Source organism: Hoplias malabaricus, chromosome X2 (genome assembly GCF_029633855.1).
Source record: "Hoplias malabaricus isolate fHopMal1 chromosome X2, fHopMal1.hap1, whole genome shotgun sequence".
Classification (NCBI taxonomy): domain Eukaryota; kingdom Metazoa; phylum Chordata; class Actinopteri; order Characiformes; family Erythrinidae; genus Hoplias; species Hoplias malabaricus.
Genome location: NC_089819.1, coordinates 46425374 through 46449716, shown reverse-complemented (window position 1 = coordinate 46449716; position 24343 = coordinate 46425374). Strand labels below are relative to the sequence as shown.

General features: G+C 37.4%; 1 protein-coding gene across 1 annotated transcript in view; it reads right to left on the bottom strand.

The window, feature by feature from the left end:
• Positions 1–23287, bottom strand: part of LOC136677157 (galanin receptor type 1-like) — a 38142-nt gene extending 14855 nt beyond the window's left edge. Inside the window, exons 1-3 of the mRNA XM_066654595.1 lie at positions 22880–23287; positions 20845–21531; positions 12676–12741 (exon numbers count right to left, since the gene is read on the bottom strand). Coding sequence (XP_066510692.1) covers positions 12676–12741; positions 20845–21531; positions 22880–22927 — 801 coding nt within the window. The 5' untranslated portion in view covers positions 22928–23287. The remainder of the gene's footprint in view (positions 1–12675; positions 12742–20844; positions 21532–22879) is intronic.
• Between the last annotated feature and the right edge of the window lie 1056 nt (positions 23288–24343).

The following is a 24343-nucleotide window of genomic DNA, read 5'->3' as shown; positions in this document are numbered from 1 at the left end:
GACACTGGGAGAACACACCAAACTCCTCACAGACAGTCACCCAGAGCGGGACTCAAACCCACAACCTCGAGGTCCCTGGAGCTGTGTGACTGTGACACTACCTGCTGCGCCACCTTGCCAACTGCTGTTAATTTAATAAAGGCAAAATATTTTTGAAGTATTTATAAAAACAAAATGAGAAAATGGAACAAATTATCATTTGATTACATTATTATTGCCTAGAATGCATGGTATTTCAAAATGTCTGTATGTGTGCCCAGATATGGATTGGCACTCTCTCTAATAATAATGTGATAATTGCAGTGTACCATCTGTCATTTAATAATGTCTTGCTCTTAAAAACATTCCTGGGATTAAACATAGTAAATAACTTTGGTGTTCTTGCCAGGCAATGTAATATTTGTCATAATATGAGCCCTAATGTGTGAAGTAATTACAAGCTTAGAGGCATAATAATGTAAGTACTAACTCATTAATCCACAGGTGATTGTGTAGCCAGAAGAAATACCAGAAAAACACAAGCTGTAGGAATTAACCTCCTCACTAAATCCTCGACATTTTAATTGCAGAGAAATCTGACAGTCAAGCCGAGAAACCAGCTGGATGATCCTGCTATAAACTCCTACTCTCAAGACATATAAACACACAGAGTGATAAAAACACAAACAAGAAACGGATGGTTTGGGGATGATAGGAGTCACTTCTGAGTCATTTCTGGCACAGTGAGGGCAAAAACAATGCATTTCTGATATTCTACAACATCCTTGACATGGACTCATAGTCCAGTATCTTTTTTCTGAATCTCTGTAGAGTCAGCGCCAGTCCACTAGATGTGGAGCATTCTTTTTCAGTCAAAATGTGGACCATTGTCCCAAAGCAACTACTTCATTATTAATAAGATAAGGATGTTCCAACATTTCAGGAATATTCAGCCATTCATTTCTAGGTTTCATATTTTAATTTAGAAAGTAACTGTAAATTTGAAGGATGAAATTATTCAAGTCCCATCTGGGTGGAGTTTCCATGTTCTCCCCGTGTCTGCGTGGGTTTCCTCCGGGGGCTCCGGTTTCCTCCCACGGTCCAAAAACATGGAGGGTAGGTGAATTGGCTTCTCTAATAACTGTCCTGGTGTGTGAATGAATGTCTGTATGTGTGAGCCCAGATATGGATTGGCGCTCTGTCCTGGGTTAAACCCTAGTGCCCGATGCAGTCCTCCAGGTGGACGGTCGTTTCTGGTTGAGAGTACGCTGTGCGCGTTTGGCTGCCGCTTCTCGCCTGTGTGTGTGTGAATTGAGCGTTCTGAGCAGTGTAGATTGTAAAGCGTCCTTGGGTGTCTAGAAAGGCGCTATATAAGTATAATAATAATAATAATAATAATACCTGGAATCATTGGGCACAAGGCAGGAATACACCCTGGAGGGGGCGCCAGTCCTTCACAGGGCAACACAGACACACACACTCACTCACTCACACACACACGGACACTTTTGAGTCGCTAATCCATCTACCAACGTGTGTTTTTGGACTGTGGGAGGAAACCAGAGCACCTGGAGGAAACCCATGTGGACACGGGGAGAACACACCAACTCCTCACAGACAGTCACCCGGCCCCTGGAGCTGTGTGACTGCGACACTACCTGCTGCGCCACCGTGCCGCACAATTACTCACATAAAGGTTTCTAAAGTGAACAAAGAAATTTCAACAATATAGACAGTATTTACAATTATGTTTTACAGATATTTTAATTGTTCTCATGAAACTGTTTAGTTAACTTTAACAATATTATAGAGTTTAGTTACAGTACATAGACCATTTTGATCAATGGCAGTAACTATGCTGTTATGTTAAAGGCAAAGAGAGGTTAAAACCTCTTTTTTGTTTTTATAGACTATGCTTTTTAGGGAAGGCCCATATATATTATTTAATTATTTTAAAACATTTTTACTGAAGATGTGTATATTCATGACATAAGCCATAAGCAAATCCTCTCTAGTTAGAAAATGACTAGACATGATTAGAAGCACTGCAATTTTACAGAAACCTATTGACGAAAAATGCAGAGAAATGAAACCACGCAGAGGACTATGACTAACACACCAGTGTGCCTTCATCACAGTTCTTTTTGACTGAGTGTGTTTAATATATGTTTTATAGCTTCTTCTTAATGTCCCTGCTGTGTAGGCAATTTTGAAACTTTAGGAGCATTACGGTCAGCACCCTGGTTGGAGGACAAGGTAGGAATATGGCAAGGCCTTGCATTATATCTCATCTCATTACAACATTCAAATATTACGAAGGTGGAGTTCACTTAGAATCAGTGATTAAAAAATAATGTCTGAAGCAGAAGAACAAATACTCTTTTCATTAATGAAGAGCAATTATGTAGAAGGCCCCTATTTCCAGTTCAGGAGAGTGCATCATTACACAGTTACTTTGGCTACAGGCTTTGCTAGTCCCTGATTTTTTTAGAATATATTCTGGTTTAGCAAGTGATTAATGTCCTCTAAAGCTGCTTCATTTTTGAGGTTCAAAATAAAGTCTTTATGGAATTATAAAATTACTGAGGTAAAACATCTGGTGTTCAGGTGCTTGGTATTACATTTATAAGGAGGCACCCAAGAATGATGAAGCTCTGAGAACTCCTGACCCTCCCAGCTCTACTGGAGCTGAGCCTCACACTGCAGAAAGAGACCTTCACGAATGACCCTTACACACATCCACTGTGACCGTACTTCTACAATCTGAAATTAAACGGGCTGAGGCTCAGGCTCGCTGCTGGAGTCTGTCTGCACCTGTGATTGGTCATAAACTGCACTCTTCCTCCCACCCCCCCCCCCCCCTCTCTCTCTCTCTCTCTCTCTCTCTCTCTGTATAGATATATACACCAATCCAGACAGAACATTAAAATGACCTCATTGTCCATTTTCAGATCCACTTACTTGTAGATCTACAATTACAATTTGTAGTCCTGTTACTCTGCATATTTATAGACCACTTTTAACCTGTTATTTGAAGGGTCAGGAACCCCACAGGTCCTATTTAGGTGTTGGATCATTCTCCTCTCTGGCCAGCTCTGTATCTGCTGACTGAGTATATAGAACCTGTTGATACTGTTGTCTAGTCAGAAATTAATGGTCATTCATTAATTTACTGTATATATTTATTTATATGTATTTCCCTACACAATGATGAATTAAAAAAACTTTAAAGAATTTAACACATTTTAAAGAAACTAAAAAAATTCTGCCTTGTTTTTTTTTTTACTCAAAATGTCCATAACTACTCATGCTACTCAGAGTGTCCATTAAGTGTGAGTGTGTGTTGCCCTGCGATGGAATGGCACCCCCTCCAGGGTGTGTATCCACCTTGCGCCCAGTGATTCTGAGGAGGCTCCAAACCTGCTTGCACTACAGTTCTTCTGAATCCACTGCTAATAATTAATTAAAAATATTAATGAAATGTTTTTCCTGATCTTTAGTATGAAGTAATTAACCCCTCCAGGCGACTGTTTACTATTTTTAACAAACCAGACCCTACACAATAACATTGATAATCTTCATGGCTGGATTTCAGGCCTTTAGTGGACAGCATACCTAGTGCTCAATTGGAATCTGAACTGTCCAAACCTCCAACTCACACAGAGAGGAGCACAAACACTGCCACCAAGGTGGAAGTGTTTGCTTACACACCAATGACAGCTGCAAGACTCTTTAAGCCCTCGCCAAATCTTTCTCATTTAATCTCAAGCCTGTGTCAATATCTTTTTTTATCAAGATAATTTTCATCTAGCTGCTGTTTATAGACTGTGCCAGAATCCAAAAAAGTGCAGTTTAATATCATCAGCAAACAACAGGAACAGCACTTCTGGCATTCAGCTTTACATTTTATGAAGAAGGAGAACTAGAATAATCTTCACACTTTTATTAAACTAGGAGACAAAAATACCTGAAACCTGTTATGGCAAGTAGGAACAGGCTACAAGAGTATATACACTATAACAGTAAGTTGGTTGACTATCATACATGTTTAGTGGTGGTGCTGATCATTGAAGAATGAGGTAAAAGGGGTATGGTCAGTTGAGCCAGGAGAACAGACACTGAGGGTAGAAACAAGGCATATAGTATAATATTATGATTAACTTTGACAGTTATATATTTACTCTCCATGTTTTCAGCTCCCATATGGAAAAAGTTTCCAAATCATTCCAAAAAACATTTCCAAATACCCTCAAGGAACACAAGGCAAATGACCAGAAAAATGAAATCAACAGTGCTGAGAAAAGGGGAAACTGAGAACAAATTGTAATACAAACACAGAAGCTACTGCATCACTGCAGTGCCTGCTTCCATCATAAAAATCATAAGAAAGTGTAACCCAATTCCTGGAGTGATTTCCAAAAATGAGCTAAACAAGCTCTGCAGATTTCTTTGAAATGCTAAAAAAGCAAGGCTCCATGAAAAATGGAAGCTGAAATAAATTGAGCTGTTTAGGATTCTATATTGTTCCCTGTAAATAAGAATAATAAAAAGTGGTATACACTACAGTGCATCACAGCTGTTTCTCAGTTACTCAGCACGGTGCACGAGTCTGAGAATTCACATCTGTTTCTTAGTTCCTGTAATACAGCAACATTTGGAAAGATATATCCAACTCACACGGCAGGGTTAGTTTTAAAATGGGATTACAACTAAGCCACCCAAAGTAAACAGTGAGATCTTTTTGAGTTGGCCACACTTCTCTGAAAGGAAATAATAACATTTTGACAGAGCAAAGAGAATTCTTCTGTAGAGATTTAATTTACAGCATAACATGCTTTTCCATTGTCCATCCATTAACATCTCTTAGAGTTTGGCAAGAGAAACTACATCCAATTTTCAGTAAACATCTGCTAAAAGATCAAAAAGGAGTCTCTTAGAAAGCACAAGTCAGAATAGATGCATACACAAATCACCTCTACATTCCCCACATTCACAATGGAAAAAGCAATACAGCAGGTTTATGTGCCCACCATTCCAGGCTGTCATTAATAAACAGTGGTGTGGGTCAGAAGCACTGGGGCTACAGAATGGCTATGTGTCAAAATTATATAATGACAAAAAGTCCCTGTGACCTTCTTCACAACAAAGGATGCTTACTTACGCTAGACTACTATTCTTCCATTATGCTGTAAGAGCATACATGGTATATTTTATATGTGTGATTTTATCAGTGGTGTTTAAACTCAGGAAATAAAATTCTACAACCACTGCTGACACTGACCACAGTGTAATATCTGAACCTGAATGTGTGCTCATTTTACAAGTCTGTACAGCCTGTAAAACCTGTCACGTAATCAAATTTGCTGATGGCACTACTGCACATGCAATGAACAACAACACCCACCTACATCTGTGTAGGTGAATTAACAGAACATCAATCTGGCTTTAAATGCCAGGCAAAAAAGGGACTTTACTGCAGATTTTACACAGAAAAAAACACTCTTGCTGGGCAGTGATTTACAATAAACCTGGAGATCATGCATGTGATGCTTACACATGTTCGCACATATTAAGACCAGATCAAGGCACAATCTGTACCACATCTTCTCACATGTGATCCCAACAGCTGAATTAGTATTATTGTTTGAGGTTCGTGTCCCCATCTTATCACAGCTTCTACTGTCAATGTTTATAGAGGTCTTCCAACATGGACATTTTTGTCAAGGTTCAGGCCGAGCAAATCAACACAAACCCTTTCTGTGTTTTTAATGATTCCTCTCAAATAAACAGGCAGAGAGAGAAAAAGAAACCAATTTTTTCCATAACACACAACACAAAATTTGGCCTTAAATGTATGTGCCAACATGTAGGCAAAATGTATCTGATGTGAGCAAGATACTGATACAAAAGGCTTAGTCACTAGAGTCTAAAAGTGTAGATGCAAACATTTTTCACAATCTGAATATATATAAACAAAGCCAAAAATAGCCTAGAGCCCCAAACTATTCCTTTTTTTTTTTTTTTACTAAATCTTTTGAACATAGCAGCTGTCCTTTGCACTGTATGAATGTTGATTGATAAATAGAACAACTGAAATGTCTTGGAATAAAATCTCTTCACATGAACTTTAAATAAAAACTGTTTTTGCCTCCTGTACCATCACCATCTGGACAGCAATTATACTATTTTTCCCTGTTAATACATCATACGAATGGAAAGGTATCAGTTTGCTTTCAGACATTGGGGATTCAGCTATTATTACTGCCAATTAATTAAATATTGAACACATGAAATGTTGGTGGGTTGAGTTGCTCTTGTTGATTTTGCTGATCTGAGATTTCCAGTAGCCATCTGAACTCATTCTGCAATATTCATTCATTATCTGTAACCGCTTATCCAGTTCAGGGTCGTGGTAGGTCCAGAGCCTACTTGGGGGAGGTATTATGTTAATTTAAATTATATTAAATTATATAATTTACATAATATTTTGGCTTTAGATTTTAGAATGGTGAATTTTTGCCACTGTAAGTTTCTCTGCTTGCCGTGGGTGCATTTTTTGTGCATATCTGAAAATTAAAAAGAATCCTATAAAAAGAAATCTGAAGCTGTGAAGGTGCTCCTGGTCAACTCAGCGCTGTTAGTGTTAAACAGCTCCTGCTGTCTTCTCTTAACATCATAGATCTTGAATGCTTTCTCTTTCATTTGCAGGTGTAATTTACATCCCCTTGTAAGCCCACCTGAGCGCTCCAAAAACTACACAAAGCTTAATATACTTCACACTCAAGCTCAGGCTTGGAGAAGTAAAAGTAAATAGAACTGTTTACTACAATTTCAAACATATTAAGTGCTATTGATAGTAAAAGAAATAACAGTGGAACTGTCTTTAACATTTTTAACATACAAGCGTTTGGAACACTGGGAGATCAAAGATGATTTAGTGACATTCAATTGCATTATATGGTGCAGCAAATTATAGCTGTAACACATTATCCACATGTTGCAGAACAATGCTGAACTATACCCAAACTGAATCTTCATCTGTGTTTCCAATGTGTAATTAGATATCTTTGTCTGATGTCACAGTAATGTTGACAAATATGACAGTCATCAATTTCACTTTATCCATGATTTACGTTCTGTCATGACTACTCATGAAATTTGATTGCTACTTTGGCCGTTACTCTGTAAACTCTCCACAATATTTAATGTCCTGATATAAACTCATCTACTGGAATATGATAAACCCCTTCCTCCGCTTGTAAACACAGATATGTGTCATTTTTTATTGCCAATATAATAAAGAAAATTGCTGTCATATTAACAAGAGTGACTTTACAGAAGGAGGAAAAATATATATGGAAGTCAACCGAACAATATTTTCTTCTGAAATTATCCTGAAGGAGATCAATAGGGAGTATGCCCTTCAATTTCCATTCAGTAACAGAATCTACTAAACTGTGAAGTCTTTAAAGTAAAAATTGGAACGTTGTTGTGAGAAGCTGATAGTAATCAGCCATACAAACCTCAATTAGGTCAAATACAAATCATCGCCGTCCAATTAAAAACACGTATCTCCAAAATTCCAAAAGTCAATGTATAAGATTTTATTCCAACTAAATCTGGTGCATTTCTATTGTTTCATTCACCATGAAAATGTCACGAATGAAGATTATCAATGCATGCACCTTAAATTTGTGGATATCACTTCATAATATGTGGCCTATTAAATTTTTGAGGTATAACAGGTTTTGGAGGTGCAGTGGTTACCAAAACTAGGATGCCCTCCCAGAGTACAGCAAGGCAAATGAATGAGGCATGTTTGTCTTCTGCTAGCACTATGTATCACAGATGGGGATCCAAAATATTCTTATCTACAAAAGGGGACACAGTATTGAAGGTGTGGGAAACACTGTGTTAGGAGTTAACTTTACACACACAAGAAATATTCATGTGATGTATATCCCCTTCAGTAGAGCAGTAGTGTTTTGTTGTCCTTTTTTTGTGTGATTGTACCATGCCCATGTGATTGTATTTTGAAAGTTTCTTATGAATAAAAAAATATTATAATTATTAATGCATTTCCATTACCCAGCAGTTTTTATCCCTTTGAAAAACTGTTATTAATGAATATAGAGTAATTTGTAATGAAAGTGTGCAAAACAACAACTATCTAGTATACATCAAAAGAATGGAAAATTCTAGTACAGTTCAAGGCTGAAATATTTCTTTGTACAAGTCGCCTCTATAAATGGGTCACGTTAAGTGTTGTATTCCCATAACATGTGATAATAACAATAAAAATCCTGGCAGAGGTGCTTGTGCATTATGAATACAATTCATCAGCAGGGAAATATACTCCCTTGTCAGAATGGAAACAAAATAATGAATTATTAATTGAGAAACAACATAGATAAGCTTCTTATCAGTAAACATGCATTTTTTTGTAAGGATGGGGGTTGTTATCATTCTAAAATTGAGCTTTCCTCTACCAATTCTACTTCAGTGATAATTCACATTTCATTCAACTCACTCAAGAACTTTCCTCCCTGTTTCCACATAGAACTAAAAGTTGTATCTCACCACTCCACCGTGACCTCCTTCCAGAGCTGTGCAGACACTTGATGCTTCATACTGACATGATGGCCACTTTCTTCAACAGTCTTAGTTATAATAAAATGACTTGTGATTTTCAAAATATATTCTAAGGGTAGAGATATACTTGCTGTTAACTACGTGTTCACGTATGCATCATGGCTGCTTCATGTTTCCTGCGTCAGTTTTGCATGTTCGCTGTGTACAACCTTGGAAAAGAAATGCTACATGTACGCAAGGTACAGTACATGGGTAAATGGTAGGGGCAGGGTAGGCGATCAACAGCATCACAATTGAAGAGAGTTTTGAAGAAAGCTGTGTCACAGACAAGTCTGCAAGTTACCCATGTCTTTCTCTGATCTGCCCTCTAGTGGAAGACTCCAATTAGAAGCATAACACACAGGCAAGAATATGAACAGTTGCGTTCACGACACAGATGGTGTCTATGTGAACGCAGTGCCAAACAGCAAATATATATCTACCCTAATTATGAAAGTGTAATGGTTTTCAATACACTGCTGCTTCTTACACTGTATGACCAAACACTACAGGCTCCAGTAAGTTTCAGCCACTTTGGAAACAGAAGTTCAGTTGCCTGCATGATCTCTATAGTAAACCATAAAACGAAATGAGATGCTCTGATGCTTTTATTTTTTAAATAGCCTCTTTTAATATACTAAAGTTTTGAGGATGTTTGGTCAACTAGGTGTCCATAAATATTTGGAATTGGGTGTTTTGATAAGACTTAAACAAAGCCTTATAATTCTGGTAAGTCTACCATGAGACTTTACACACGATTGGGAGGCCCAATTCCAGAGAGCACCTTCATTATAAATGTTTATACAATTGTGGGTGCCACTATTTTTGGCATCTGTAATATTTTCTATATGACCCAACATTAGCACCCTACTGCTGGAACATGTAGGCATTCTGCTGCTAAAAATAAGATTTAAAATATAAGATAAAGCCAAAAATTAAAAGAGAAGCTCAAACAACATTAACTACCAATGTTTCTCAAATTTCTTATCATATCATAGGTCATGTTAACTAATAATATGCACTCTGTAAATGATTAGCCCCATATATGGCCCCAGCCTTCAAAATGCCAAGTAGCTTTGATCTAACACCTCGTTTATAGTGCTCCCAAATAAATGAATACACGTAAGCACACAGGAAAAAACAAAGATCCTTCTTCCTGTTGCTATATACTGCGCTAAAAGTGTGTAATGCTGTGTGTTAGATGTGAGCAAGAATAAATACTCGCGATAATGGAGTGTGTTTAAACCAGTTGGTGTGTGAGAGTCCCTCTTGTGCTCTCGAGTGTGTTTTCATTATCAGTTGTTAAGAGGAATTGTTAGTGTGTGAGGGCTCTCGTCTTCTCCTCTTCTGTAAACTTTGAAACAGCTCTGTGTGAGCAGAGGAGAGAGCAGGATGGTTATAAGGAAAAAAAACTGCAAATGAGAAAGACCACTAAGGTATTTCAGTATAAGCCCCCTCCAGGTTTTAGTGTGTTTATTGTGATGATAAGAAACACAAGCCAAAAAAGACATCAATTTCTGTCTTTTAACCTGCTCAGCACACTCAGTAAGGGAATATGTCTAAAACTTTTTTGGCCCTCCCTTATAATGAGTGAATTCTGATACCTTAAGGTGCACCCATGGTGCACGCAGACTTTCAACTGTGCATGTACAGCTTCTATATGCTCTAGAGAGAAAGACATGAAAAAACAGGGGACACTGGATACACCACAAACAAGCTTTGGCTAGAGGGACAAAAAGTTCCCCAAGCATTAAGCTGTGGAGCAGTGAAACTGAGTTCTTCTAATCATGTCCACAAACACTTTGCCATGTAGTGTAGCTTACGATGAGGAACACTGGACTATTACTTACCTTAAGTTAAGGCAATTGTTGCAGCATTTACATAGATCATGTGAGTATGTGGTCATAGAAAATATAATTTTTTATTATTCATTTTATTTAGTCAGTTTTAAAGATCATCTCTATCAGACACTGTCAGTAACTACACATGAGATCTAATGTCCTTAAATTATATATTGATAATAAAGAGCTGAGATCCACTGTATGATGTTAGATTATCACATATCACAAGGTGATATCTGAAAGTGCTGATCATTTTTCCCATAAACTGCTTATACCTGGAGTTCCTTACAATGGCATGATGTGCATAGACATGTGCACATCCACTTTTAAACAGTATAAAATGGTGTAAACCTCCATTCACAGTCAAGCAGATATCAACAGGTAGAAAGAATTAATACAGTGGGTTCTCGGTTGGTTGACCATTACAGGCTAGCTGGCCCTTTTATTGGCTTGAGAAATAAATAAATAAATACATAAATTATTTAATTAATTTAAAATTTGATAGTCCACCTGCTCCCAGCCTATTCCCAACCCTCCATTTCATGAGATGGCATGAATGCAAGTGGAGTTAATGACCAAAATGATAGCATCCTATTAGTATATTCTGTCATTTTTTTTTAATCCTTACATGCCTTTGAGGCTTTAGTCAGGTGTCTATGCAGTCTATTCATTCTATTAATTCTACCATGAAAATGATATGCTAAGCTCATAAGTCTATTATATTCCACCAGTAACTGAAGCACATTGTGCCACTAGCAATTTAACAATTAAACATGCTCTCAATTCTCATGTTACAAGAACACAAACAAAAATAAAATGGCCTTTTCTTTGTGGGTTACAACATAGCGAATGCATTTCACTTGGCATTTTACAACAAAGGACAGGGGTCTGTTTGATATCTGTTTGACTCCGCCTTGAACTCTGAACCACTCTTCAATTTCCTGTAAAGTGATTAATCTTAACATGCAGCCATAACTGGCACAGGGCTGACTTCTGAATGATAGTTTTCTTTCAAGGTTGTCAACTACAATCTTTCCATACGCTCTTGTCCCTTTTTGTGTGTACTACTTGCCGACTTACAGCAGCAAAAGATCAGCTCTGCTCTAAACACGTTTTAGAGGGGGGAAAAAAACCCCATTCCATCCATAAAATTCGTGACTGCTGTCTCAGAAAGCTTCCGCCTCTGAAATGATCCAAGGCCAGTGATGTGTTACTATAGATACAGCCCTGTCATCATGCTCCTAAAAGCTACCTTTCTCTGGCACATCAGAAGTCAATTTCACTTCATTATAATAATTACATTTCACTCTAAGTCAGGTGTTTGAGTGAGATATTGTAATAATGTCTTTCACAGTGGTTAAATTCGCCTTAGTCATATCAACTGTTCAATGCACATTTTTTTTCTGGATAATTCGTCCCTCTTGCTCACTGCAACAAAGTGACAGCACTGGTACAGGAGTAGCTCTTAAATTCTCTCTATTAAGGTTCATTAGTAGAAGTAAAGGGCCAAGACCAGAGATGGAAGAGTGTTAAATAGAGTCAGAGACACACAGCTCAATTACAAATGTTCCACTTGCTGCATTTTAAAAGCCTGCCTTGAAAATCCGAATGTCTCCAGGTGAATCTGAAGTGTATATATGCTATTAAAGCATACAATTCACTTGTTCACAAAGTTTCAATCACTAAAAAGGTGTCAATTTTCAACTCCACTCATCAGGAGGTGACCTCTAAATTTCCTTTAGATGAAATGCAGGCTTGTGAGCAATCAACCACTATTTACAGGTTTCTAATAGCTTTAATGGGAGCTGTTAAGGCAGCGACAAAGTCAAAGTGGCGTAAAGATTATGAGTTAATTACCCAATTTGTTAACGCAAGAGCAGCAAGCAAGAACAAGAAGTCTACAACCCAAAGATAGCACTTACCATGCTTTCTACCATTAAACCACAGATAATGGGGTACTATTCAAAACAATTAATTTGAATATTTTTTAAATACAAGAGGTCATTATTTTAATTTATTAATTTGTCTTATTATATTCTCTTCATATTCCCCATAGAGTAAACATGCTTAGACCCCGAGTTCCTCAATGGACATAAAACAAACTACAAAACATCAGAGGTCTATATTGTGATTTTAACTTATTAAAATTACACATGCATTGAGTACAACAGTCAAAGGTCCAAGAAGAAAAGGCACAAGACACAGACAACAGTGGTGCTCTTACCTTTCTCTTTGAGCGTTCAGATTTTTTGGACATATTCTTGATTTTTTTATGAAGATGATACAACACCTAGAAACAGAAGAAAATTCAGGTTGAATTCCATAAAGCCACCTTTTTTCAAGTGCTGCAGGTCCCCTGGAAACAAAGATTAACCATCTGCTTAATGCAGCATTTAATCTTTTACCAAATGGAATGGACTTAGGCTAAACCAAATTTGTGGAACTGCATAATGCATAATGGATGCACTCAAATAATTAAAATAATTTCTCACCATTGTGAAAGTTAAACTGAACTCCTTAAATGAAAAAGAAATATTTGAATAGTTGATAACATTGGTTCTGGGTTTAATAATTAAAAGTTCAATGAATTATTTTACAATTCAAATATGACTCTGTCGACAAATGCAATAAAATCAGGAGTATTGGATTTAGTGGTGTTGTCCAACAACCTACACACCTCATAATAATAATAATATCATAATCTCATAACTATTAATACAATCTTGGAATCTTTGCTTTGTTTCACACATTTGCTTTTCTTATTGCATATTGACAGACCAACTGAAAAACTGAAACTGATCTACAGTGTCATATATTTGGCACCTGGTGTTAAGACTGACATGAATAAAGACTACTAACTGCAAAAGGTGTTGCGTTATTATATTTCTTTATTACTTTGTTGTTATACACAGGAATTCCGGTACAGGTACCACGTAATATTCAGAGATCACATCTAGCCTAGGGGTTAATTTCCAGTTTCTATGCCCATTAATATTAAGTTATAAGAGATACTGTAATAGATATTTCTAAAGAAATAAGATATAAGGTTGACCTTTTTCATAAGGAAGAGAAGATAAAAGGGAAAATCATAATTGGAGTTCAAAAATTATATATAAGTTCACTGAAAATGGGGCTTATATAAAGTAAACAAAACTGAAGAAGTTCTCAGAAAAACTGATGGACCGCCCTATCATTAAATGTGTTGGGTATTACTTGTACTGCCAGTAGCAGAGAATGCAATAAACAATAGAGACTGAGCGTAAAAAACAATGTCTCCAAAAAGAAAATAACCTGTAATAAAAGCAGAATGTTGGAGTAATGTCGTCAGAGACAGGAGATTTGGAGGCGTCTAACAGGAGACTGGAAGGCATATCAACATGCAGAAACTGAAATATGTAATGAAAACATAAAACAAAGAAAAACAGAAAACAAATATTGGGGAAATAAACACAAAACTTTGAAGAGTAAGTAAGCCCAGCAAGGAATAAAGCAAACTGAAAAACACAAATGCTACAGCTGAAATAAACACTCAATAAACATTTAGGAGAAACATGGGAAACTTCTACTGGGAAAGACACATCCAAGAGCTAAACTGAACTGGTAAAAACACAGAACACTAGGACTTGTCAGAGGGGGCAGAGAAGTAAACATCACAGCATAAGGAACAGCAGAACATAAGCACACAGACAACAGGGACACACGAAATAAACAGAAAACAGGAGATAATACTAGACACAACCGTGGGAACTAAATACTGAAATAATATATTTAGCTGTTGAGGCTTTTATTGTGTTTAATGTTTGTTGGGTTTTCCTGACACTGAGTACATAAAGTCTATATACTGGCTGTTTTGAAATGAAAACCACTTTAATGAGGCACTTCTTGCAATTTTCCAGTTGTCCTATGTAACCTAAACATTTTTCTTGGTACAGTGGATGTTACATTTTCTACCATAACACAGGAACAACTGTTTAATTAAAGTAAGTTTACTTTAATTGTTCAAAAGTTGGAACAAACTGTGGATTCTGTTTTGTTTTAAAGGTGAAGATGAATCAGTGAGTTCTTTGTCTGTCTATGACTGATTATGAATGAGGTTATGAATCATCTCAGAGCATCATTGTTTATTATTACAATGTTCCCTGGAGTTATATCATATTGCTGTATACAAAAAACATATCAACTGCCAGGTAAAGCTACTGTGGAGTGTCTTCTAAAGAGAACAGATCTGCTCCACAGGCCTCACTTGGTCAGGCTATGTCCAGTAGCATTAGCCTAGTGCTCTCTGTTATTCAACAACAAAATCATTTATCATAACAAGCCATTTTTTTCACACAGAAAGTGTCATAATCATATGTCATGACAAGACATGTTCGATTTTACCTTGACTCCAAAATGATGATGAAACCAGCATTTATAATACCTGCCAGTTAGCTATGGCATGTCCTCAGATGCTTGCCAAAATGGCCAAAATGTACCAACATCTAACATGAATCCTTCCAAGTACAACAGTTACTGCTACAGCTGCAAAAGAGGAACTAGCTATTACCCTCTAAAAAAAAAGGTACTGTAGAGGTACACTATTGGTCATTAAAGCTACAAACCGTCTAAATGTACTTTTAAAGGTACACCATTGATTAAAACTCCAGTTGTGTTTCCTAATGGTACATTACATTCTCTTCTCCAGAAGGAGAGGTTAATATTTTTAAATTTTCATTATAGAACTGTGTAAAATAAGACAACATAATATATAACAAGTCCTGGATTTTAAAATCTACAATTATAATAGAATAAGGTACAATTATGTTCCCTATTTAAAGGCACAAATATGTACCCTTGAGGGTACCACCACAGTGACAAATATATTTGAGATAAATGAGATGCTTAATTTGCTATTTCTTGCTGTTGGACAAGAAAGATGAAACTTATTTTCTCACAAAAATGAGTGGAAATTAGTAGAAGAATTCTGTTTCTAATAAAAATAAAATAATTAGCTTGATTTTTGCATGGTTTTAAAGCCTGGAGAGGTACACAATGGACATAAGATAAGATATGACTCATGATTTGATTCCTAACTAAGCTCTGAACTCTATGAACTGCAGGAAAAACAGACCTCAGAATACAAAAGCAGTTACATAAAATAAAGAAATCTACTGCTCATGTCCAGCTATGCCCACAGCTGCTGAGTGTCATATTTATACAGAAGCTGTGCTTATTGTCAAAGGACAGGAGAACATGGGTTCTGTCAAAGTAGCAGCAGTCTGTAGGAGTATGTTCTCATTAAGGCTTTTACTTTGTCCCCTCTAAAGACTTTCGGCCAAAGGTTAATGTACATCACCAGTGAAAACCACTGTTACAGAGTTCAGTTCACTTCTGTTTCAAAGCCAGATGAGTTTGAAAATGCACTGGTTTTGTAAGAGAGCTTCTGGGGTGCCATTTCTTATTCATATGCAAAGCAAAGCAATTCATATTTTTATATAAATAGCAATGGGTGGCTCCTTAAAATACAGACAAAAAACAAGGGTGTAAATGATTCTACATGGATTTTTATTCTTACAGATGAAATGACAGCTGTGTATCTGAATTCAATTGAAAATCAGCAGCATTCAAAGGCTTTCATATTTCAACCTTAAAGGTGCTGGTTATAAAAGTAGAATATCATGAAATAGTTTATTTATTTCAGTAATTCCATTCAAAAAGTGAAACTTGTACATTATACTCAATAATTACACACAGACTGATATATTTCATATGTTTATTTCTTTTAAATTGATTATTATAACTGACAACTAATGAAAACCCCAAATTCAGTATCTCAGAAAATGAGAATATTGTGAAAATACACCTGTGCCACACTCTAATCAGCTAATTAACTCAAAACACCCGCAAAGGCCTTTAAAAGGTCTCTCAGTCTGTTTCTGTAGACTACACAATCATGGGGAAAACTGCTGACTTGACAGATGTCCAAAAGACAAACCATTGACAACTTACACAAAAGGTCATTGCTAAAGAGGCTGGCTGTTCACAGAGCTGTGTCCAAGCACATTAACAGAGATGTGAAGGGAAGGAAAATATGTGGTAGAAAAAAGTATACAAGCAATAGGGATAATCACACCCTGGAGAGGATTGTGAAACAACACCCATTCAAAAATGTGGGGGAGATTCACCAAGACTGGACTGCAGCTGGAGTCAATGCTTCAAGAACCACCCCGCACAGATGTATGTAAGACATGGGTTTTAGCTGTCGCATTCCTTGTGTTGAGCCATTTTGATTAAATTTAATTTTGCATTTCCTTTGGAAATCAAGGTCCCAGAGTCTGGAGGAAGAGAGGAGAGGCACAGAATCCATGTTGTTGGAGTTCCAGTGGAGTTCCATGTCATCTGCTGGTGTTGTTCCACTGTGTTTTTTGAGGTCCAAGGTCAACGCAGCCGTCTACCAGGAAGTTTTAGAGCACTTCATGCTTCCTGCTGCTGACCAACTTTATGGAGATGCAGATTTCATTTTCCAAAGCTATGAGCACCTGGTTTAAGGACCATGGTATCCCTGTTCTTAATTGGCTGGCAAACTCACCTGACCTTAACCCCAAAGAAAATCTATGAGGTATTGTGAAGAGGAAGATGCAATATGCCAGACCCAACAATGCAGAAGAGCTGAAGTCCCAACTAAGTATTGAGCGCTGTACTTACTTATGCTCATACTTTTCATGTTCCTACTTTTAGATGGCCAGCATTTCTTTTTTTGTATTGGTCTTAAGTAATATTCAAATTTTATGCGATACTGAATTTGGGGTTTTTATTAGTTGTCAGTTATAATCATCAAATTAAAAGAAATAAGCGATTGTAATATATCAGTCTGTGTGTAATGAATGTATATAATATAGAAGTTTCACTTTTTGAACGGAATTACTGAAATAGATCAACTTTTTCATGATATTCTAATTTTATGACAAGCAGATCATAAAAGGAGCTATGTAAAAGTTTGAGCAGAATATTTAGCTAGTATTCTACTTGAAAATAAGCGTAAATAACCTAAATATGGCTTTTCTGCACATTTCAAGCTTAATTTCTATTTACTTCCATTTAACATATAATTAACATAGATAACATTATAAATCATGCAAAGGTTCACTTTGGCATGTGTTTATGACTGATGAACATATATGTGTGCACATCTGTGTAGTATAAACTATAATGTTTTAAAAATGTAATAACTACTTTTGGATACATATCATCTCTAGCAAATCTCAAAATTGTGAGTGATCGAATCGATATTCTATTCAATATTTACATAAATGAATGAATAAATTCATTCATTTATTCATTTGTTCATCTTCGGTAACCACTTCATCCTGTTCAGGGTTGAGCTGTATCTGAAACCTACCCAGAATCATTGGGCGCAAGTCACGAACACATCCTGGACAGGACACCGGTCCTTAACAATGAATCACACACTCACACTGTCACTCACGCATTCGACCAATGTTTTTTTAAGACTGTGAAGCACCCGGAGGAAACCCTCTCAGACACAGAAAGAACACACCAACCTCGTTACAAGACGGGTGGGAATTAAACCCAGAGCCCTGGAAGTGTGTGGAAAGGGAAATGACCTGTTGCACAACACTGATGTTATATAATTCATTACTTTGGGATACTCAGTATAATCAATATTTTTACAATATTTATCACACAATAAGGAATAATTTTGTTTGCCTGAAAGGAACTTGTATAATAAGTAATGTAACAGAGATAAAACAGACTTCCCAGAGTACAGGTGTACACAAATACAATTAACCATGATTCTCCAAATCTGGCAGAGAAACAGACCTTGAAGTTATTTTCAACCTAATCTCTATGTGCTTCACTTATTATGTTGATTACACAAACTTAGAAAGGAACTCATAAACCTGCTGAATCAAAACTGTGTCAGAGAGAGATTATACTGAATCCTGCTGAAGTATTTCTCTAATAAACTTCAAACAAACAGGTGGCTTGTGCACAGCATGATCTAATCATTGAGACAATCCATTAAAGCTGATCTACCTGATTTAGATTTTTTTATTCATGGCCAAATATTTGGACGATTTATCTAAAATCAAAATCAGACAGTAACAGAGAATTATAACATTTTAAAAACCCTTTGCAGAAGGCCCAACAATTCAGTTTTCTAATTACTGTGATGTGCTATATTAACAGTTTCAAAAATGGCATTTCAAAAAGGTCCTCTATGAATATATTGTTTTTGTAAAATCCTGAAAACAAACTTTTTTTACACTGAGGTCCAAAAATCTGGGAATTATAGATGTGAAGCACCTCATGGAATTGGCTTGTAGCCACCTACTCATTCACCCACTCACCAACCAGCCAGTAATTGATCGGATGACATTTTTTTGTTTTACTTCTACCATCCAAAACTACCACCCAACATGCACCAGAAAGTGGCAGAAATGACATACTTTAGCAATAAATTATAATTTTATTCTTTAAATAAACAAATATCACATCAAAAGGAGCTATGGTGACAGGGCTGCCATTTCACCATCATTCAAGCTCAGCAGTAGCTCGCTGCACAAAGCAGTGTTAGTGGGAAGAATAGTATAGTCTCTGTACTAGGAGCAGAATGAAAGCTGTTTTCAAAGCTTTGAACACAGCAAGCACATGTATTTACAACTAATGTTCTCCCAACACTCTCCAGATCAGGCTGGGACAAATCTACAGTTAGCTATTTAAAAAAGAAAACTTTTCAGACATGAGTCTAGGGCTGGACAATACTTAAATATCAATATGTATCGCAATATGAAATGTTTCAATAACAATGATATATTGTTATACACATTTCCAATATTTTTATATATATTATTTACAGCATGTGTCACTGACTTACGGTCATTACAGGGCAATGCCATCAGTTCAATGCACTCAATTATTTGATCTACCTACAGCAGTGTAACCCTGCATTCACACTGAAGTTATAATTAGTGTTTCTCCATGGACTTTCTGTCAAAAGAGGCTTAATACATACTATACATATAGTCTTTAAGGTACAGTAACATGACAGTAGTATCTTTAATAAACTTGTTTGAGTATAAGAGATAAGGGGAGTTTAGAATAGAGGTGTGCAAATTTTAATAATGACTTATTTTAACCACACAAACAACAGGGAAAATTTCAGTATAATGGAAGGAAGATGTTGAATATATTTTTCACATTAGCACAGCTTAACAGCACCCTAGAGCCACAGGGAACATTTTCATAATATCACTCCACTATACATTATTATGTGACACATATTCAAGGCACCTTTGGAACAGTGCAGGTTCATTAGTGGTCTTTCATGTCTTTAAATGCATTATCACCTCCCTCAATGGAGGTGCATGGGCAACTCAAATACCAACTTTATACCTTAACACAGTTTATAATATGGCTCTCTCAGCACGGGAATGAATCCATCCTTTCTAAATTCCATTTTGAGTTACCGTATGGTACAACCACTCGATACAGTAGAACATGCATAATCTGCACAAAAGATTACTAAATTAATTGGGTTGCTCTGGAGCATCTACACATGAGTTTTAAGGCTCAATGTTTAATACCAAGCTTTGCGCAGAGAGGTTCAATGTGTCAAAGCACTGGGCTGAGGAGCAGTAAAACTCCATTCTCTGTAGTGTCTGGAGTGATAAAGCCTCCTGAGTGGGATCCAAGATCAATACTCCACCTCACTTAACCTAAACACATAAGTAATGTAGTTATATTAAAGATGATTCAGCATTGTCATTGCAATGTTCTGTTTATAACTGTTTTCTTTTAAGTTTAAACTCAAGTTCATGCTGAAAAACTGCTTATCTCCATGGTTAAGACAGTACTCGCAGGCAATGTTGATAAAAAAAAACAAAAAAACAAAAAACACAGAAATGGTTGACGTGTTTTTTTTTTTTTGCTGCAAGAGCTCAACTGCTTTTAAATAATTATATTATTCTGGATACTTGCAGTAAGAAATTGTACCCACATTTTTCACTGCGCTTCTTGTGGCGAAATGCCAAATAAAACCTCAAAGACATCTTACAACATAAAATCGAACATTACACATAACTGTGTCCACCTACAGTCCAGCATTTATTATAAGATGCGTAATGCATCCTGAAGAAGCCTGTAAATTCTTATAAATGACCAGACGCTGCCAGAAAAGGCTAAGTTCAGGCACTGATGCATTTTTATATTGAGGAGGTAATGAAGGCAACAAGAACAGAAAACAGCTTCTAAGCACAAGAGGACTGCTTTCTAACTTCCACAAATTACAATACAATGTGTTTAAGCTATTGACTTGTTTTATGCACACTTAATCCACATCACTATTCTCCCACACACCTTTAAGAAATTACACCTGGCAAAAGAAACTTACCCTAGCATAGCAGCAGGTGATCAGCACCAGAGGCAGGAGGTAGCCAATGACCAGGATGGTCACCTTGTAGGTCTGCCTGGCCAGGCGCTCACCCCAGACCTCCCAGCAAAAGGAGCTGTTGGGGGCATCCGGATGGTTCGTCACCACCTGGTGCTGTGCTACAGGCACAGCGAAGACCAGCGAGAGCAGCCAGATGAGCCAGACGCCCAGCAGTGCATTCCTGCGGTTCCGTATGCACGGTGACTTTTTGGAGAGCACTACGGCCACATAACGGTCCACTGACATGGCCACCAGTGTAAAGATGCTGACCAGCATGGTGACCGTCACAAAGTAGTGCACTGACTTGCACAGGAAAGCACCGAAGATCCACTCTGGTAGAGAGTAGATGGTGGCCTGGAAGGGCACGCAGAAGAGCAGGAAGGACAGGTCTGCGATGCTCAGGTTCAGGATGAAGATGTTTGTAGTGCTCCTGGAGCGTCCAGATTTAATCCGCCCAATGACCACCATGACCAGAGCATTCCCCACGATGCCCAAAAAGAAGATGCAGCCAAAGATGACTGGCACCAGCACCACCTCTGGGCCAATAGAGTCTTTGGCCGTTTGATTGGTGTCTGCTTGCTCGTGAGACCACAGCAATGTTTCATTCCTGGACAAGCCCATCTTGTCTGGCATCACTGGGGTGGTGTCCTATTAATGAACAAAATAGTACAGTATTAGTTTTTTTGTATGATACCACAACAATCCCAGATAAAAAGGTACACTGTCACTGGAGTGGTGTCTTCAAGGGCAGCTTCAGTACATTTCATTAGGGAATAATGACGCAGTGCACCATCACCATTCAGCCGTGGTACTGTGAAAGTTACATCTCAACTACCTTTATTTTTAAACCATATACATTCCTTAACCTGACAGAAACCTCTCAGACAGAAAACATAAAGCTATCTCTGGGACATCACCGTTATTTTTGCATCTTTAGTCCCTTTAGTGAGGGAAGATTTTTTTGTAAAGTCATTTTTAAGACCCCTCTTTTCACTGGAGTGGTGCCCTCATGAGTAGCCTATCTTCTCCGAACCATATTAATCTTTTAATCTAATTACAAGGTACTCCACTGTCACTGGTGTGGTGCCCTAAAGGTTCTGTTCTCCTGATCAGTAGTTACTTAGGTATATTAATTTTTTCACACTCAGAAAAATCCCTGAATGACATGACTTTAAATTTTGTACAGTACAGGTATGTTATTGTTCACAAAATGTACAACAATGACAATAAATGGACTCTTATATATATATTAAGCTGTGTTCCCTAAAACCAAACATCATTCTCTTTTTCTGATGAAAACATGAACAAGTTCTAAAAAAAAACAGAAAAACCTTATATAAATGCACAATTAAAACAGAAAACATTGAAATTATGTTCCCCATCTAAATGTACTGAACACAGTGTTAGGGAAAAGGTATCAGCACAGTGACAGGTTGCGGGTTACTGCCACATCTTTTTCTGTGAGTACGTACAAAATATTATGTTGTAAAATGGCAAAGATATGCAATTTTAATTAGTTGTAATTTATATATGAAGGTGATTCCAAGGCACTACCATTTGTACTCATTTAAGGGAATAATGTGGGACTTTATGTCCATTGTTTTGCCTTTTAATAGACATTTACATTATTTCTATCTATGTTTCCTTCCAGTATTCTCCTATGAGACTCTAGGCTAGCTCCATTTGTCTATACTTTTTATGGTACAGAAATGCTCATATCCTCTTGGAAAGTAAATGTACGCTTAAAGAAAAAAAATAACCCTCCTGGCCACGTTTCCTCCGCTGACAGTACATACATTATTTATACTAAATTGATCAGAGGTGTACTTCTCTGACAATGTCTTCTATTTGGAAACGGGTTTGTAAAAGGGTTCAGATAAGGATACAATTGTTCCTCTGAAATACTCCAAAGTGTACATCTGCAACATAATTAAGGTAATAACCTAAACGTTAAGACCGTGGCTGCCCCTTTAGGCAATATTCACGTTTTCTGTACCTTGATGAAGGAGGATGTACTACGTCTCTGTTCTGACGCTGAAGGCATCGGTCGGCGCGCGCTCCTCGATAAACTGAAATGTCCGGGAGTGTTATTCTACAGTGGTCAGCAGCTCGTACTCATTTGCAGAACTTCACACACTCTGACCCGCTGTTCCGCGCCTGATACCCGTCCACTGGACATCACGCGTACTGCTCGCCGAATTTCCGCAGGTGCCGGAGAGAAGAGCTTGGCGTGCGTAAATACGGTTCTCGTCCACAAGGTGCAGCGCGCGACTTAGCTGTGGCACGAGAGTTTCCCGCCGCCGTTCCTCAGCTCTCCTCTCAGTCCGTTCATGCACATCCTTAGAGCACGCGGGCGACTACGGTCGCGCATGTGTCACCGAGCTCGAGAGCCTCACGACTTTCAAAACTGCGTCTGCGAAGGACACCCGCGCGAGTTCCGCTAAAGAGCGAAAGTGCTGAACTTTAGACGCCTTCCCGCCATAAAACGCGCGAGGACCTGCCCGCTCTTCCTCGCGCAATCTTCCTCAGGGATAAGGTGCGGGGAACGTGGCTTCGCTGGTCGGTCGGTGGGTGGAGAGGATTGGTCACGTGTGTGGGAAGTCAATTGGTCCATAAACGCCTAATATACCCACAGAGCTCATTTTGACCTGTAAATTGCAGCTACATGTCGCCATAGTAATAATGCATATGTGGGCGCAGGCACGTGACATAACGGCCGTTAAAAAGATTAATCATAAAATATAAATTAATGCTATAACACCCGTATTTCTGGAATAGATGTCATTTTGATTTTGATATAAATATAACATTTGATCTGCTAATAACTGCATTTTTATTACTGACCAATGACGTATATATAAACCTGTTTTGAGTCTGAAACCTGTAAAACACAGCAAAAAATTTTGGACACCACTGTCATACAGCACATTTTCCTGTAGCTGATCAACAGTCTGTGGTCATAGTTTTCTGATGCTTCTAATGATACACCAAAGGAGTCAGTTCAGGAGTCTGGGTCTATGAAGCCAAGCTTTAGTAGTACATGCAGAGTGAAACCTGCAGCAAAAAAAACAAAACAAAACACAAATAAATAAATAAATAAATAAAGAATTTGCAAATAAAACTAAGGACCTGCCATGTTTATCAAAACTATAGACCAAGATTTTGGGATTACTTGCCAAAATTAGAAGCAGTAAATTCAATCATTGTCTTATAATAGACTTGGAGTAATTTTATGGAAAAATAGTCATACAACTTAATTTGAAAAAACTAAATGTAAATCTCATATGAAGACAGGAAACTCTTACATGGAGTAAAATTTTTACGTAACATAAATAAAAAACATCACTCTCCTGTTTTTAAAATGTGCAAGCAAGAACTCAAATTGTTGAATCTGCTTTGTTAAGGCTGTGCTGAGGGGTACGTAGACTAGAATGTTCTCAAAGTGTTAATGCATGAAGAA